Source organism: Mercenaria mercenaria, chromosome 6 (assembly GCF_021730395.1).
Source record: "Mercenaria mercenaria strain notata chromosome 6, MADL_Memer_1, whole genome shotgun sequence".
Lineage (NCBI taxonomy): Eukaryota > Metazoa > Mollusca > Bivalvia > Venerida > Veneridae > Mercenaria > Mercenaria mercenaria.
The window spans coordinates 82751096-82770001 of NC_069366.1; the positions used below are offsets into that span (position 1 = coordinate 82751096).

Genomic DNA, 18906 nt, shown 5'->3' on the forward strand with positions numbered 1-18906 from the left:
GCAGCCTCTTGTCTCAGACTGTCATAGTCACCCTGGTCAAATTTCCATACCATTCGCTTATAAGACCGAGATTTAGGTTTAGAGCAGCTCAGACAACAGAATATAGGACAGTGAAATCTAACATGTTGATCAAGGAAGGGATCACCAACTCCAGATGTGTAAACACTACACGAAGAAGAGACAAAAAAAGATCAATGAGAGAGTTAGAAGATTCAGTGTAATGAGTAGGTTCAGAAATCACTTGTGTCATATTATATTGTGCCGCGATGTCGCTGATTTTTTTTTGTGTATGGAGTTTTCTCATGTCTAGATTGAAGTCCCCTGCGATGACAATATTGTTTATGTTTGTGTCAAAGGCAAGTCCGATTGAGTTTTCTATACTAGACAAGACAAGAGGAGAGGAATTTGGAGGACGATAGAACGTTCCATAAAGAAACTTTTTATTATTAATTCGAATTTCTACCCAAATGCACTCAACTCCGTCGGGTTCAAGATCATGTCTTCTCACAGCAGGAATATAGTTTTTCACGTAGACAAGAACACCGCCATGGTTATCTCCTGGTCTGTCTTTTCTAAACGGAGGGGCATAGTTGTCAAAGCAAATAGAGTCGGATTTGGTGTTGTGACCGAGCCATGTTTCAGTGAAAGAAATGACGTCAAAATGATTGAGTTCACCTTGTAAGGTGTCCTGTTTGTTAGTGAAGCTTTGAACATTATAGTGTACAAAAGATAGAGATTGACTGAAGTTTTCCATGATATCAGAAACCGAAGAGGCAGTTGATGTCGAGATGTGGGAATCAGGACCAGGATTTTCGTGAATATCTCCGGCTCTAAGCAGAAGCAATGCCATCCAGGTTAATAGTTCAAAGTAAGTGAAATAGCGCAAACCCTTTGTTTTCATTTGACAGATAGCAAAAAGTCCAATCCTCACCCGATACGTATCAATATCAGCTGACATAGGTTATTCCAGGATTGAAAATGTAATTGGGCGAGGATACCCAGAACCAGAGCCTAAAGTGACCACTACATGAGATAGAGATAGAAAAGTAAAAGAGAGGATAGTAGTTGAGGTAGAGGATTGAGGTATGTGCGAACATAATGTGTTTGTATGTTTGTTTGGTCATAACACACGACCAGAACTAAAGATTTTATATTTCAAGTGTAATAAAAAAAAAATATTCATACAGTTGTGTATAATCATGTTTTTCTTATGGCGATTTTTTTTTTGTACCCCATGAACCTATGTTACTTAAATATGACAGGTCATTTTAGTTGAAAGTCGGGTTGATTGAGTATGTATATTTATTGACACATAAAGTGACAGGTCAGTTGAGGTAAAGCGATCCGTAAATACAATCCCTTGAACACAGTGTATGGAACCGCTGTTTATCGTGTATTAGCAGATGGTTTTAAATTTTCAACAAAACGGAAGTAATGGGTGGACATGAGTATGAAACTACTTTACATCCACAATGCGCATTGCGTGTTATTTTTTATCCGGGTAGTAAAATTGTTTATACTTATAGCGTCATTTTCTGAAATCTAAGAACTGTCCAGACCACTATAACTTCGTTAATAATCTCATTCAAGTCAAATTATTTTCTTTTAATTTTCCTGAAATTTCTTGACAAATTTTGAAACACAAAAGTAAGGTAAATGCATTAATATCCGCTTACTAGATATCAGAAACGTGAGCAAACGGGGACATTTTGGGCATAGATAATGGTACTGGAACACGTTTATATTGATCACACGACCCTTGTGGACAGTTGCACATATTTTCTTTTTTATCTATTCAGTTGCTAATCCTCTTATTCACTTATTCATTTATTTATTTATTTTTCTGTCTTTTATTATGCATTTATGTATATACTTCATAGGTAAACAAGAAATGGAAATAGAAACATAGCGCTCAGCTCGTTTTCATGAATATATCAGCTTTATTATGCATACTATACTTTTTCGCATCTATGCCTGATGAAACGAATACTTTTAACTACCAAATATAAATGAGTAGGACAATATACAATCTTGTAATGCTTCGCAAAATTAAGGAAGGCAAATAATACATAAACTCTAACAAACTTCTTAAAATGTCAAATCACCATTCAAATATTATGTATATCATAAAGTGAATATCCATAGCAACAAAGGATTTATTTGTTCGTTTGGCCACAGGCTGAAATGCAGAGTGGCATTTAGACAAGTATCTAAAACTTGTAATGATTCTCAGTTTCAGATTTACATCATGCGAAACATTTTTAGAACATTCCATTGTTCAGCATCACGTGAAAATGCCTTATAGCTACATAACAACAGTTTGCTGGTTTGACCACAGAATGACACACAATATGGACTATTGGCATGTTCATTATGCTGTAGAAATTCCTTTATTTTCATGCACTGTGGTGAAATCATGTGAATGCTTCCATTATCAGCCCAGTTACATACAAGCAATGTACCATCTGTTGTCACTGTGAGTCCTCTAACATCTGACATTGTCGTGTCCTTGTATGTTGCAAGCAGGTTGCAGTCAAAGTCAAATTTATATATAGCTGTTGGTTTACCTCCATCAACACTGTTAGAGACATAGAAGGTCTTACAATCTGGTGCCACTGCTATCTTCGTTATACAAGTAAAGTCTGGAGAATTTAATTTTTTTACTACTTTCCCCTTGCTGTTCCGAATTTCAACCGCGTTTGAATATGCTATGATTAAATTATCGCGTTGATAAGCAATTTTTCGAACATCGTCATTCATTTTTATGTCATGACTTTCAACGAACGTACCATTCTTTGTGATAGACAATACCTGTATTTTCTGTTTATTTGGAAGAGTAACTGCAATTCGGTCTTCATTTACTACAGTCATATCTACTGGTCTAGTGCACAATTCGTATCGCCCTAACATATTCTCTTGGTCAATATCAACCAATTTTACACAGCTGTTTTCATTGTCAGCAAGTACTATTTGACTTGGTGAAATTAGTACAGATGCTATGATAAAACAGTCTAATTTATCCTCAGGTGCCTTGATATTGATTTCGCCATCAAACTGTGGCTCCATATCTGTTATCTTCTTTTGGGAGGGTCGGGTGATACCTTTCAACTTTCCAAGAGGAACTTTAGAGGAAACAGCTACATTTAATTCAGGAGACTCTTCAAACCTATACTGCTGGATCTGGCATTTTTCCTTCATTTGCTTAATACTTTTGTCAATCGAGACTTTCCTGTTTGTCATTATCTTTGCTGCCACAAACAGTTCATTGGCTTTATTTGACTGCAGCTTTAGTTTTTCTTCCAGACTTTTTATTTCATTTCGCATACATAGCTGATCTGCTTTCAATTCTGATACTGTCAGTTCATCTTTCTCTTTCCTCAAGTTCACTTCAGCAAGTATCTCAGTCTCAACTCTATCTAGATAATCATTCACGTCTTTCCTAAAGGCCTTTATATCTGCAACGGCCTGAGAATACGTTTTGTTCATCTCTTGCACAACGACTTATTTCTTCTAAATTTTCAAGAAATTTTCGTACCTCTCTCACTAGCTGTCTGTGTTCAGGACTATTGAAATAGCTGCTGGATATATCTTGTATCCGTTCTACTTTACAAGCCTTATGTTCCAAGACCATGCAGTCGACGCATCCTATTGTGGCATGGGAGGTGCAGTAGAATTTTACTGTTTCATTGATATGCTTCGAACATAGACCTGAGCATGAATCTATGGCTATTTCCGGCGTATGAGAATTAGGCATACGCTTGCCTTCCAGGATTACGTGATTTCTCGTCGCAGACTGTTTGCGATGAGGCTTTAAACAAGCATCACAAAAGAATTCATTACAATTCTGACAATATCCCTTCGCAACCACCCAGTTACCGTCACTGCTACACGGCTGACAGAATATTTGTCCATCTTTATCATGCAATTGTCCATCTGTCATTCTCCCAGATACATCCATTTCCTTTTTTATTCCTTTAACCCTTTAGGTTTCTCATTCGTTTTAGATCCCTTTAAATCAGTTTAGGTTCATCTAAAATAAAAACAAAATATAAATGTTATAAAGCAACTTGAAAAAAAGAAACACACGAACTAAGCGTGATACCAGTCATGTTGTAAATAACAAACCACTTGAATAGATAACAGCAGTATCTTTACAAAATCTCCTTCACATTGTAACAAGTCACGTTCTGTCAGGTTAAATAATTACAATGTCCAGATGAAGTCAGGGGAATAATGACCTATTAAAATGACATTCTGTTTGATATTTTATTGTATATAACATTCATAAGGAGATTTGGAAGCATAGAATAGAACCACGCAAACTAGCGGTAGACTCGGTTTGACTGAGTCTGTTCATAGGAGGTAATGGAAAATGCAACACCTCTCAAGCCTCCTAGCACCGGCTTAAGCGGAATTCTAATACAAAGCTATTGAATGGATTCCATGATTCCAAAGAACCGGAAAATATAACAACATTGAATCAAAGTACGGGGAGACTTGTACACGACACTGAACAATTCCTGTCGGGATAGTTACAAAAATCTATAAGAAGATAATTTTGAAGCATAGAATGTAGTCAAGCAAAATAATTGCAGACTCAGTTTGACTGAGGCTGTTCGCTAGAGGTAATGTAAAGTGCAAAACCTCTCCTGATCCAAAAGGGCCAGAAAATATGACAACACCTAAATCCAGTACGAAGAGACGTTTTACGGCCGCCATACGGCTCTTAGATATAACTGATGTGTCAGTAAAATGTCTATAAATTTACTGATACAAAAATACCAATATTCATTAAATAGAATAGCAGAATCGCATACCAAAATGTAAATCAAGCGGTTACACGTCTAAAACTTCATTCTGTGTAATTACAATTCTGTTTATGTTAGAAGGTAATGAAACTAAAGCTCTGAAACATATAAATTAAACTCACCATGAAGATCAGTCCATATTGACTTTTATACACGATTGTCTGTATCTTAATATTGAAGTAAATTTATCTCTGTCAAATCAAGCAAAATCTGAATGTTTGCTTCCTTGTCAAATGAGGATTGGTTATATCTGTTTACAGGTTAACGGCCGGTACTCCTCTGTTACTATAGATAATCTATTTTACCGAATATTAACGGAAAGGGCCGTGAAACTGGGACTGAAAGTTTGTCTTAACATAAGAAAATATTCTCAACACATTAGTAACATATTTTACTATTTTGATTATGTCATCATGTAGAACGACTCCCTGTTTGGATATAGATATCCACCTTATGTCAGGTCCTTCAATCAGTCTGTCTGTTCGTCTGTTCGTCTATCATTGTAGTTTATATTAATAAATTTTAGGCCGATTGTGAAGCAAGTTCTACAACATATTAATAACTCTCGACACCTCATTCCGGATGAAATGTATCGCCACGAGGGTATGAGAGAAAAGAATCCAGTTTCCATTTTTAATGCTGAGCGCCAAACAATGGCCTGCAGATTCAGAGAAGAGTTTCAAAGGTTTCCTTGGAGCCATACAGAAAACTAGACCCGCACCTGACAGCCATAATGAACTATGGCAATGACAAAGAACTTTAGTAGAGGGTCACCGAATGATCATTTCCGTATGGGAATTTTGAATTCATAGCAGTGGTTTAGGAGGAAATGACGTTTGAAATTTTCATATTTTTAGCTCTGGTGGCCAGTTATGGGCAAAATGGTCTTGGAACATGGTCCCCCTAAGGAAAATTCCTGTGAAATATTTCACAATTTCAGAGAAGATGCTGTTTGAATTATTTTTCATTTTCATCTCTGGCGGCAATGTTTGTGGTAAATAGAAATAATTGGATTAGTATTGGGTAAGGGTCATCCAAGAAATAGTTGTGTAAAATTATTTTCAAATCGGTATGGCAATTTCTAATAAGATGTTTTGTTAAAAGGGTCCGCTATGTACAAACAGGCACTCTGGCGACCATGTTTTTGACAAATCTAGTCAATTTGAATATTTTTTTGTAAAGAGCCACATAAGGAACATTTGTGTGAAATCATTTTAAAACCGGGCCAACTGTTTCTGCCAAATTTGAACGATCTTGTTCTTCTACCCGAAAAAATTGTGTGAAATTATTATAATATCTGCCGGCATCTTCTGACAAGACAAGTTTTAAATTTCCCATTTTAAACATATACATTATGGAATATTTTCTATATTTCATTGCGGATTTTTTTATGAATCTGAATATTGGTAATTTTGAAAAAAAAAAATGGTAGAGGGTTACTAAAGGAACATTTGTGTAAAAGTTTTTCACAATTGATTCAACGGCTAAGAATTAGATAAATCTATGTGTTTTTTTTTGTTTCGCATGTATATTTAGGGAAAAGTGATCACGCGCTTTAGGATCATGTTTTTGACAAATCGGAATAGTATAAACAATCTTAGTAGATGATAACCCAAAACTCATTTGCGTGAAATTATATTGAAATCTGACAAGAATTTTGAGAGGAGATATCAGTTGAAGAATTTAATATTTTAAGCACTGTTGGCCATTTTTATGAAATAGCAAACGTAAAGGATCGCCAAAAGGAGATTTGTATAAAACTAGCTTTAAATTGGGCCACCAATTGTTTGAAAAGATTGTTAAACTTTCCACTATATACATATTAGGAAAAGTGACCACGCTCTCTGGCAATCATGTCTTTTGACAAATCGAAATGATAACAATTTTTATCTGTATGGAGTAATCCAGTGATAGACGACGGACGACGGGTAATCACAATCTGTTTGTTACTATTGTGTTTTGGCTAACCAGATACATCGTGCTCATGGGAGACAAAAACACAGACGTAATAGACCTTGAGCTGACAATTGACCCTGCTCCCTCCAGGGGGAATTTACAACACTTTGATTTTCTTAAACCTTATGATAGTTGGCACTCACAGACAAAAGTTTGCAAGTTTCCGTTGGGGCTTTAACGAGTTACTGAGATTTAAGATACGTTACCGTGCAAATTTTCATTTAATTCAACATTTATGTTAATTTAATACAAAATGTATTATAAACATGCCAATTGTACAATTAGTCGTAATAAACAAGACATTTACATATGTTTATGTATTTAAAATTGAAATTATCATATTCATATCATTTTAGGTGTTGTGTATTATCCGTAACTTACGTTACTTTTTTGAAATTACTAGAACATATAAATATATAAAAAATATGATGATTTTTTAAGTTGTAAAATAATGATAATGGCTAATACACAGTTCAGTAATTTAATTTATATATAATAAAACTGCCCCAAGAGTTGACTTATTCAATACGTCAACGTATAATATGTTACCTTTCCGAAATATGACTATACGTGCTAAAGAAAAAATATTTAAAATTTTGGTATTACCTATATGGTTAGGATTTAAAAAAAATTATACATTGGACTATAAATAAACAGCAACAGACATGAACAACATTATCCAAAAAATGTATACTGATTTTATAATTCATTAGACAATATTATTTAAATGTATATTTAGAATATATAGCACTTTGAATGTACCAGTATATGACTGCATATCATAATTATCATTAGTATAAATAAATAACATGAACTCCGCAATGCAAAGCAATATTAGTCCTAAGGTATGACCTCTGACGACTAAGTGTGACCTTGAGCTTGAAGTGAAAATGGTATTCACTATACCAGGGTCGACACTCTTATTAGGGCGGAAGAGGTTTCTAACGCTAAAAGGGAGATGGCCTTAGATTTCTGTTGTTTATGATAAATACAACTGCATTCAATAGAGTCTTGGTCAAGAGGAGATACTCCTCGTAAACGATTAGTCCTCCTAGCCATGTGATGTCGATCCTCCTCGCTGATTTGTTGTTTCTACTGTGACCTCTGTGAGTGACCTTGGTAACCATTTACAGCATTCCCACTACACTCCCCCAGCCCTGTTCTATAAAGTGGGTCACAAGGGCTTGGGAGGCCACAAATGGATTCCTTGCAGAATCAGACATAATAGGGATACCCTGCAGGATAATTAACATGGAGGTTTTGCCAATAATGATTATACATCTAATGCGAAGCAGACCACAAGTACTTCCTTCTTAAAACAGACGAGATTCCCCAATGGACGGTTAACTACTATAAAGAAGCAGTTATTCCACACATATCTTATAATTACAAAAAATTAAGGTCATGGGATACCCTGACCCATGTTCATAAACTTCCGGGATGCCTAGAAAAACATACCAAATTATTAAGGCCCTAGGATATCCAGAGCAAGGACCATAATACTGACACTAATGCATGCTAGGGTATACACATACTGCAATAATTCATAAACTCCTGGGTTGCACGGAGAAATGTACCAAATTATTACTGTGCTGGAATACCCAGGAATCATACCCATACTAATGTGTACTATTGTATACCCATTCTGACCTCAATTTCTAAAACACAGCCAAGATACTAGTGATGGGCCGACAATCGGCGACAATCGAATAATCGTCGGCGTTGCATTCATGAGCGCGATCGCCGACTTCACTTTTCCCTGACCGATTAATTATTTGGCACCCTAAACGGATAATTTAGTTGTTTCTGACCTCTTTCTTTCTGGTATTTATGATTCTTTGGGGCAATTACGCCAAGGGAAAGACCTCTACCTAAAATTGGCATCCTCCAAAGTCTCGATAGAAATTGAGGTCATCTGTGATCACCCAGATTTTGGAAGATATATGGCTTTTACAACATTAAGCCGTGAAAACCACCAACCTAAACTCTTGACATTCGTATGGCAGTATGCATAGCATGCCGTAAGACTTACGCAAGCATATTAGCAAAGGAAGTTTCATTTTTTGATTTTGTGGGATTGAAATCATTCCAGTCGTAAACTAAGAATTAATAAATCATTAATACGTTTTTGCTCCAAACAATTTTAATTTGATAACACAATATCACTGGATAAGTCCCTTGTGAAATTAAGACAAGTACCTGATTTGAAGTTTACTATCTTCACAAATATTTTACTTTTATGCTGTTAACTTACTCATGTTTATGAAGGGATACAATAGAAATAGGATATTTGATGTCTGTGTGGTTCATTTCCTAAGTAATGACATAAAACATACACTGTGAGATGACCTTATAGATATGCAACTAGAGTAACCGATTATCCGATTATATCCGATTAATTGAATCGGTTGGCTTGTCCGATTATGCCGATTAATCGATTGGCAAATCTAACCGATTTGCCCATCACTACAAGATACCTAGCAAAACATACAAATCTGAGAAACTTTTCTTGAAAGTTTGGCTGACGGATGGACATAGTTTCTGAATCTTTCACAAGGATAAACCTGGGATGCCAAGGAAGCTCGGAATACTTCAAACAGATGGACACAGTTTCTGCGTCTATTGCCGGACTGGGCTTTGCCTCTGCTGCCACATATCTAAAAGAGTATCCAAAGTAAATTATCCAAGACCTGGAGTCCCTTTCCTAAGGCCTCTGGCCCAAGGATCTCTATTACTTAAACCAGACAAGTCCCGCGACAGGTCCCGAAATACCAATTCCCATCTGGAAAGGACTCATGTTTCAACACAAGAACAAAGGATGTTGTGGTTAAATAAAGGCTGCACAGCCATATCTACCATCAATTTTAGAGACTGCAGTCTTACACTGGAGATAAGTTGATCTTGCCGCCACCTAACCAAATCCACACGTCCACTTACTGAGCAAGGGTTAGCAAGCCAAAACCAGACCCATAAGTGAGACTCTGGCACAACGTGCCCCTACTGGTCTTTTCATCAGAACAGGAGACCTGAACACATCCCATAGACCCAGCCCCTCCAAGTCGATGTTTCCATAATTGTGTAAAGCCATAGTGTCAGGAGCCATCGTGTCAGGTCCATACTGTAATTGCTGTCCTAACCCAACCCTTTTCCATGAAATGAGCACAGTAAGGGTAGTGTAAACTACCAATCTCGGAATGAAGGAATTAGTAAAATTGACGTAAAGGACACAGATCCCCAAACAACGACACTGCAGTTTGAGACGCAGGACAAGTATTGCTCAACATATATTTGTTCCATAGTTGCTGTCATGGAGATGGACTTGATGTACCTGCACTTAGGTTAAATGCAGGAAGATGGAACCCTGTTAGAGAAGGTGGTACCGAATACAATGACAGTTTCTAGTGGTGGCAACCACCAGGCCTGTATGCCTCATGACCGAGACAAAACAATGATAGATTAACTGTTGGTACCCAACATTATTAAAATGTAACTGCCCAGTGTGATTGAAGGGCAATACTCTAGCAAACTTTTGATGTTGAATGGGGTTGCTAGTATGAGGTCCACAAACCTTTAGAAGGAAGTGGCCTCCGAGCTTCACACAAGTGGCTTGACTTTTAGTAACAATATTCCCCAATATTGTTATTTGTCTCCGACCTTAGGTTCTCTAGAAACCAGTTGAGGTTCAAATGACTGGAAATCAAATTGGGCCTCTGTCTGGCATAAACTTGTCAAGGGGTAACGGCCTTCACCCATAAAAGTTTAAAGTCCCATATTTGCCATCAAAAGAGTTAGTTTTGTAAGAACTTGCCTTCGGACTGGGCAATCTAATGTACCATTTTGCACTTTACTTTACCTACTAGAGTTACATTAATTTAACTTACAGAATATCCTATTTTGAGGAAGTTCCTATAATTGTCTTATTGAATTATATACAGACAGTCTATGTTGATGAATGAATCTACTGCACATTCAAAACAATCACACTTACAACATACAGCAGTTAACAAAATGTAACATTTGTGTGCATAAACATGCACAAGATTTCTAAATATCTTTATATGCCAGTTTCAAATTTAGCATCATTATAGAGCACTGTTTCGGGCAATGTCAGTCTGTATATATTTTAAGTATGTCATTACAATGTGCTTAAATAGCTAAATATATATATATTAATTGTTTAAAAAATGTTTGGGTGCGTAGTGTTCTCGTGAAGGTGTAATCATGGACCATGTAAATTAGGTTCTAGTTTCATAGTTTCATAGTTTGATTGTTAAATGTATGTGTTTAGAATTGAAAGCAAAATATTTAAAACAAAAAAAAATCATTTTAAGTTTGCTATTTTTCAAAGATAAAGTATATGTTCGTAATACAGAATACATGAAATTGTATAGCTTATATGTTAGGTAAAGTAAATTGTAACGTAGATTGTTTTTAAAAGTCATGGGTTTAAAGTTGAAATGCAAAGCTTTGTTAAAACATATTTTTATTGAATTGTAAATATGCTTTTTCTAAGTGCTACAGTATATTTAAGGTAACAGAACACAAGATATATAGTTAGTGTGTTTGGTAACGTAAATTGTAACTTAAATTGATATATTATAACATGTGTTTTAAGTTAAACCTTCAGTTTGCAATGCAAAACTATACTGTTGAGGGAATTATATTGTTTTTTCTTTTTCAAATGATGAAGTATGTTTAAAAGAAACTGAAGACATACAATATAATTTGTATGTTTGGTAACGTAAAATGTAATGTAAAATTCAATGTAACATATCTTACAAGTTAGAGGTTTGTTGATAAATAAGTGTATAGTTGTATTACATGTAACTAAAGAATGTCAATATAAAATTGATAGAACATTTTTATGAAAAACATGTTTCAATTAGGTATGATTGAAAAATAGCATATTTTGGAAGAATGACGTTACATTTTAAGAATCGCTAAAAAATATGCTTTCCCTTAATTTATACTAGCAATCTATATATCATCTTTTTTTGCTGGACTTTGAAGTTTTTAATAGTAACTTCAATTGTTAATTATCTGGTCATCTGAATTCGAAGTAAAACATTATGCCAAAAATGTTTGGTTTTTTAGGGTAACGTATCTTTTCCCGATATTTTTCTTCTTTAACATCACATTTTAGACATCAAAATTTAATCAAATTGCAGCATCTTGTATACACCTTTAAATAAAATATGCAAACTTGAAATGATTTACTAACATAATGGTACCATAGATGAAAAAATTATTGGTTTTGAGGGTAACGTATTTTAAGGCGATGTGACGGAGAAAAGCCCCACTCGCCAGTTGCAAACTTTATGCCAAAATGTTCACCACACATTGGAGTTTCAAAATAATATGGTCCACAAAATTCTCCCTGGGGGTGATGGTGGGGGGAGCAAAACCCCTTCTGGCTCATAGTCTATAAGAAACAGACACAGACATACATAAAATCATTTCATAAAGACAGAAAACAGCAGGGAATCGCCTTGGACGGCCAGTGTTAAACTAGTTTCTTTGCGCCAAACCTCATCTCGTCAGTCCCCATCATATACATTTATTACAAGACAGTGTAAATAAAATTAAATATTTCCCCCACCATGTGAATCCCTTATACCCGTAACAGTAACCACAGGAACACATTGTAAAACAAAACTACGTTCATATAAAAACATGAACCAAAACTCATGAAAAATCTTAATAAAAGGCAAAGTCAAACTCTGTGATTATTATTGTATGTTCGTGATTGTTATATTCATATTGAAAACTTTGTTATTTTGTTATTCTATATTTCGTTATTCTTATTGTATACGCATATTGGATATTTGAATTCAATATTTTGATATTCTTATCATAAACCTTTTCACTCATTTTGTTTATCTTGTAATTATTATTGTATATCCCGTTTTTCTTATTGTATGTTTGTGATTGCTATTCAATATTTCGATATTCTAATTGTAAAAACTAGTACGCTGTTTTCAGTATCTGGTTTGATGGCAGGGGGCGGGGGAGGTACACAGAATTTGTGAGTTTTTATGTTTATTATTTCTTATTTATTTGATTTATATGTATTATGTACTACGTTAAAGGTCTTTAAGTTTGTGTTTTTAAAATCTTCATGGCATCCACTCTCATATATGTCTATAACTTAAAAGTAAAATCAAAATAAATGAATCCTTAACTCAAAAATCTGTTATATTTGCAAACATAATAAATCGAATTTTAACATGAATTGATTTTTCCCTTAAAATATCATGAAGTTAGCTCCTATATATTGTTTGAGGATCAGTGTATTAATAAGTTTTAATAAAGATTATTTATTTCTTTACATCAAATGAATGTGCCTAAAAGTTTGCCATTAATAAAAGTATGTCTTTGCAAAAAAGAAGAAAAAAAAACGAAAAAAAAAAAACAAACAACAAAAACATGTACAGCTACAGATCAAAACATGATGAATTAAGCTCACTCTTCCTTTTTAGCTCTAAAAAAAATAGTTTTCCTTTATATTTCTAAAATGACGAAATTGCAGTTCGAATAGCAAACGTTCAAACATAAGAAGTGCTACGTAAACTATTTGATTTTACGTCTTGGAGTAGTGTGCTTTATTTTATGCTAACTAATGAAATACTGTATTCTATCAGTTAAATATTTTTATACCTCATCACTCACACTGTGAAAATATGAAATCTATATTTTCACACTGTGAGAGATATAGCTCCGCCATCATACATTGTGTATGAATTTTAAATTATTTGCTTAAAACAGGATGAAAATTGTAGTCACACTTTATTCTTTATATTATATTTCTCGATTCAAATTATTTTACTTAATGAGAATTTCATAACGTTATGCAGCAAAACATAAAATAAAATAAAATGGAACTTTATGTTGTGTGCGTCTTTCTAACGTCACAACACGTCTGACGTCATGTCTGTTTACGCGCGTTTATTTCCCGCGCTGAGATTAAAATTTTTGCAGAATGCACAACTCATCGTAACTGAGCATAAAATAAAAAGAAAATTTGTTTGTTTTTCGTGAATATTGAATATATCTCACCTCGAAGTGAGAAAATGTTCACATTTTCACTCGCGCTACGCGCTCGTGAAAATATTTAAAATTTTCTCACTTCTCAGTGAGAAATATTCCATATTCACTCAAAACAAACAAATATCCTCTATGTACTAAAATCACTGCAGTCCTCTTTGTTATAGGGGAAACCATCAGTTGGGCTGTCCCAAAACGTCTTCATTTAATTTCATTGCATCTACAATGCAAAAATAAACGTATTTTGAATGAAAAGATATGTTTACGTTTGAAATAAAAAGAAATTAGATCTAATTCTAGAAAACATAATTATATTTCCTTCTTTTCATGCTTCTCGTTGATTACTTTTTGGAACAAAACACTGCATGACAGTAAGAAGCAGTCGTTTATGTCGTTACCAACACGAAAGCCTTCAACTCTAAATGAGGTTGGAAATATTTAAAAGATGAGTATGCAAAGTTACATTTGTCTTTTTAAATCCAAAGAAAGTGATGTGGGTATAAAGTATGTTTAATTAAGTATGCATAAAAGTTATACAGTTTAAAAAGTAGTAGAATGTCAGATAATATATGGAAAATAACATGTCCTTATCTTGACTAAAGTAATGCAAGTTTTGATTATCCTTGTATTGTAAACTGCACACATATATAGAGAATAATAGGTTAGTGCCATAGATGAGAAAGTTTATCTGGCGAGGTGGAGGAGGTTATCGGGTGAGCCGAAGGCGAACCTGATAACGCCCGGAGCCGAGCCAGATAAACTTTCACCATCTTAGGCACTAACCTATTATTCTATTTATCTGATCATTACTTCATTTTCCGATATTTGGCAATTTATTTTATAAAAATAAGTGTGCGACAACCGCTTTAATGACGTCATATTCGTAATGACGTCACTTATATAATGACGTAATTACCGAAAAAATCGCAATAACTTTTTCGTTTTTGAATAAAAACTCATTATTTGACCACTCATTTTCTTACTGCCAATTTCAGAATAGCTCGCCGTTTCAGTGTTTGCATCATACACTTGTAGTCACTGACTGATATCGGTTTTCTTATCGTGAGTGGCTAATTTTGTAACCGTCATTTACATTAACTCCGCCCAGGTCGCGAGTCAAGTTATGTGGGTTTTTCCCATTAATTTGTCTTAACAACACATAAATTGCCAGGCATACAATGTATTTATGGTTTTAAAACTTGATGATATTACAGTTTAAGTCGTATCTCAGAATCAGTTTCAAATCAAACATTTTTTACAACCTGTGACTGATTACAATTACGTAAAACTGTCCCGATTATCATGATTATCTAAAAGTACTTAATTTTTCTGTCAGCGATGATAAAAATCATTAATCCATTATAGCCTCACTACAAAATGCAAATGAAGTCAGCGCATAAAGTTTATACATGTAAAATTACACATGTGTTTTTACCACTTGGTCAGAGATCTAAGTTTACAATAGTAAATCATAGCCCGATTGGCATCACTTTTCATGTCAAAAATGTAAAATATTTAATTTAAACATAAACTCCCTGTTTAAATACGTTACTCAAGCTATAAAGGTAATAAACGGTTCTGTGAGTTTGAGATTCTACCAAATATTGGCTCGAATTAACTGAAATATAGCCGTGGTACATGGGAAGAACCCCTGCAAGAAACGTCCAAATTTCTCAGATAAAGGGATGTGATCGGTAGCAAGGCTCAAACCCGTGCCCTCCCCACCCACCCAATTGACCAAATCAGAGATTACAGTGATTTCAAGTTAGCGACTAACCACTTGACTACGGGGATAGTCACATGATGGATGGATACTACAATTCCTAGTTTAGAAATCACACGTGCACATTATTGCAATAAAGCAGAAGTCAGCATTGACTTAGGGCGACGAGTTAGACTAACAGCTTATTTTTACATCTATTTTTTCCGTTTGACTAAAATGTTCATGACATCACATACTACATGGTTTCTGTATGCAGTAATAATTTGACGGATTTCTATGAAAAATTTATAATTTTTGATATGGAAGACTTTTCCAACGAAATTTCAATCGATGACAATCCTTTGTTTTAATATTTTACACATCACGCGTATATATACAGAACTTACGTGTCTCAAAAGTGGACTCGTTTGAGAGAAAATATCGGTAAAAGTATTTTATCTTTAATTTCATTTAAAACTGTGATAGTAGAATTTGAATTGTAAAAGGCGATCTTGCATAGACTTTATTCACCGTTAAATTGCCTGTCACATATACTAGAATTTAACGACCGTACCATTTGACAATATAGCCACATGTGCTTTTGAAAGTTTAAAATCATAACTATAGTTTTCCTATCATATCTTGTCCAACTTCGACAGTTCTGGGCGTCGAACTTTGAAAAATCGAAATACATGTAGCATTTAGACACCAGACCCAGATAGACGCATAATTATACTAGTAGTGACCTCATCACATTGTATTTTACCGACAATCGGATTACATCTCATCATATGTAGCTTTTTACCATGTAGGAAAGGAAATAGGTATTAGTTAAAACATAATTGAGCCGCACCATGAGAAAACCAAAATAGTGCGTTTGCGACCAGCATGAATCCAGATCAACTTGCGCATCGGTGCACTCTGCTCATGATTCTTACTGTTCGCTAATAGTTACTCTAACTGCAATTGGCGTTGAAAGCGAACAGCATAGATTCTGACCAGACTACAGACGCACTATGTTGGTTTTCTCATGTCGCGGCTCATATTTTTTTGTATAAGTAAATGTTTCCGTTGTCATTTAAACAATGAGTTTTAATAATGATAGGTTCTTCATGACATTTAATTTGACGGATTGTATATATTTCAATATAAATTAACGGATATCTAAGCTTGTGAAATGTAAATATTTATTACTACGTCGTGTGTTTCTGGGAGTGACTGATGAGCCCCGTTAGGCTAGGTTTCGTAATTGTATATTCAAACAGTCTTTTGATTTGCTGGGCCTTTTTTGTGTTTTCATCGTTCTCAACAGCATGTATTAAAAAAAGAACATATTATATTTTTCCAAAATACCTTGCACAAATATGAACTTCCGCTTTAACATGACACTGTTATCTTACGTTCAAATTAATTAGATATTGAAAATTTATCATCTAAACTAACATTATGAGACCTTGAGAAACACTCAAGGGTCCACAGGACCTCCCTCAACAGTCACTCACTCTTGAGAGTTGGCTCGACTGTCACTCACCTTTATGAATACAAATGGAATCTTTCCTGAGTAAAGACGTGACCGTTAGGCAATTTATTTGAGTGTACTCAATGAGTGGTGTTGGAGTATTGTATGTATCCTTGATAAGCCCAGGGGTGTTGAAAGATATCCGTCATAAAATTACCTTGGGGCTATATTGCAACCTGTATTTGAAAGTAAATGGTGTCGATTGTAAAGATGTCAACTGCTACATTATCAAAGTTTATTAATAGTCATTAAATTTACAAATGATTGAAGTGATCGTTTACAAGAACTAGGAAAACAAATGATGAATTGTTTATGTTAGACTATATAAGGAGAGTTGTCATTCTACAATTTCGATACTTGAACTGTGCTTATCATTATGTAATACATTTGGAATGAACATTGAAAATGTTGACACATGATTAGATTGAAAGACACATAGATCTAGTTTTTAACAGACTGAAAACTTTTTACACAAAACTTTGTTTTTTAACGATATAGTGACACTGCTACAGGTATAATTGTAAAGAAATATTGTTAAAGTATAATACACAATACGAGACTGTACCTACTCAATACATCACAGTGTTTGTTGGTACTCCTCCGAATGATTTGGTTTGAAAGAATCGAACTAAGAAATAATAAGTTTTGTTGTATTTCGTTTAGAGTACATCAGTGTCAATCCTCAGACAGTTCAAATCTTTAATCTAAATAATTTTATGTGTATATGCTGCGGACGTGTCATGCACAAGTATGTACGCATTATGCAGGATTATCTTGAAATAAATTCCCACAATATTTTACTTTTGTACCTAACCCTTTACATCGTTTTTTGTACATTTTAAACCACTGCGATCGATAGAAATACACTTTTGGGCGGAGCAAACTACACGCGTGATCCTCTCACTGATAACTAGAGTGACAGCTACGTCATTTACTACATGCGTTTGATGTAAACGCCCATTCGGCGAGCTTTTCTGAAATTGGCAGTAGTTCGGACATTTCCAACACAATGGTGATGGTTTCAATGCAAAATTTCTTATGACAACAATATCGATCATAAGGTCAAAAGATCAACTGACCGTATATCACTGGTCACGTGTCAACTGACGGTATATCAAGAAAGATATACGGCACCCTGATATCGGGTCGAAAATACTGCAAGTGACAGGATAAATATGTATATTGTCGTTGCCTAATGTTTAATACACCTAAAGCAAATGAATATGAGCCGCACTATGAGGAAACCAACATAGTGTGTTTGCGGCCAGCATGGATCCAGACGAGCCTGCGCATCCATGCTGTTCGCTTTCAATGCCTATTACAATTAGAGAAACCGTTAGCGAACAGCATGGATCCTGACCAGACAGCGCGGGTGCGCAGGCTGGTCTGGATCCATGCTGGTTGCAAACGCACTATGTTGGTTTCCTCATGGTGTGGTTCTTTTATGATTATTACAGCAATGATGGCGTCGCGTCAGTTAATTCAGCATGTAAAACCTACACTTTTGACGAATTATTTTTCTCTTCAAATGATACGTTGACAATTTTGGGAAACATCATAATAAAAATTCAAACTTTGTTTGAAGTTATTGACAAATAATTGCAAAAGGAGTCAAGCTTATGTCACGTTTTTTAATAATTCTATTATGCCACCGACCCCTTCGAATAAGAGGGATATAGTTTTTGCTCCTGGTCTGTCTGTCTGTCTGTCCCTCAGTATTCCATCTGTCTAGATTGCCGACGGATTTCAACCAAATATTGCAGAAGCAGTTTTATTTTTGCTTAGTTTTATTGCTTATTGTATTGAGAAAAGACCTTGACCACATTCATTGCTAATTTGCAGGTTTTATTCATTGAGAAAATGCTACATCCGCCTAA

General features: G+C 34.8%; 1 protein-coding gene across 1 annotated transcript; it reads right to left on the reverse strand.

Annotated features, from left to right (window-relative positions):
* Window positions 1-1255: 1255 nt before the first annotated feature.
* On the reverse strand, window positions 1256-5072 carry LOC123549987 (uncharacterized). Its single transcript, XM_045338434.2, has 2 exons — window positions 4931-5072; window positions 1256-4030 (listed from the first exon to the last, which is right to left on the reverse strand). Exon 2 carries the CDS (start codon window positions 3484-3486, stop codon window positions 2242-2244), a length of 1245 nt encoding a protein of 414 aa, XP_045194369.2. The 5' UTR covers window positions 3487-4030; window positions 4931-5072; the 3' UTR covers window positions 1256-2241.
* Between the last annotated feature and the right edge of the window lie 13834 nt (window positions 5073-18906).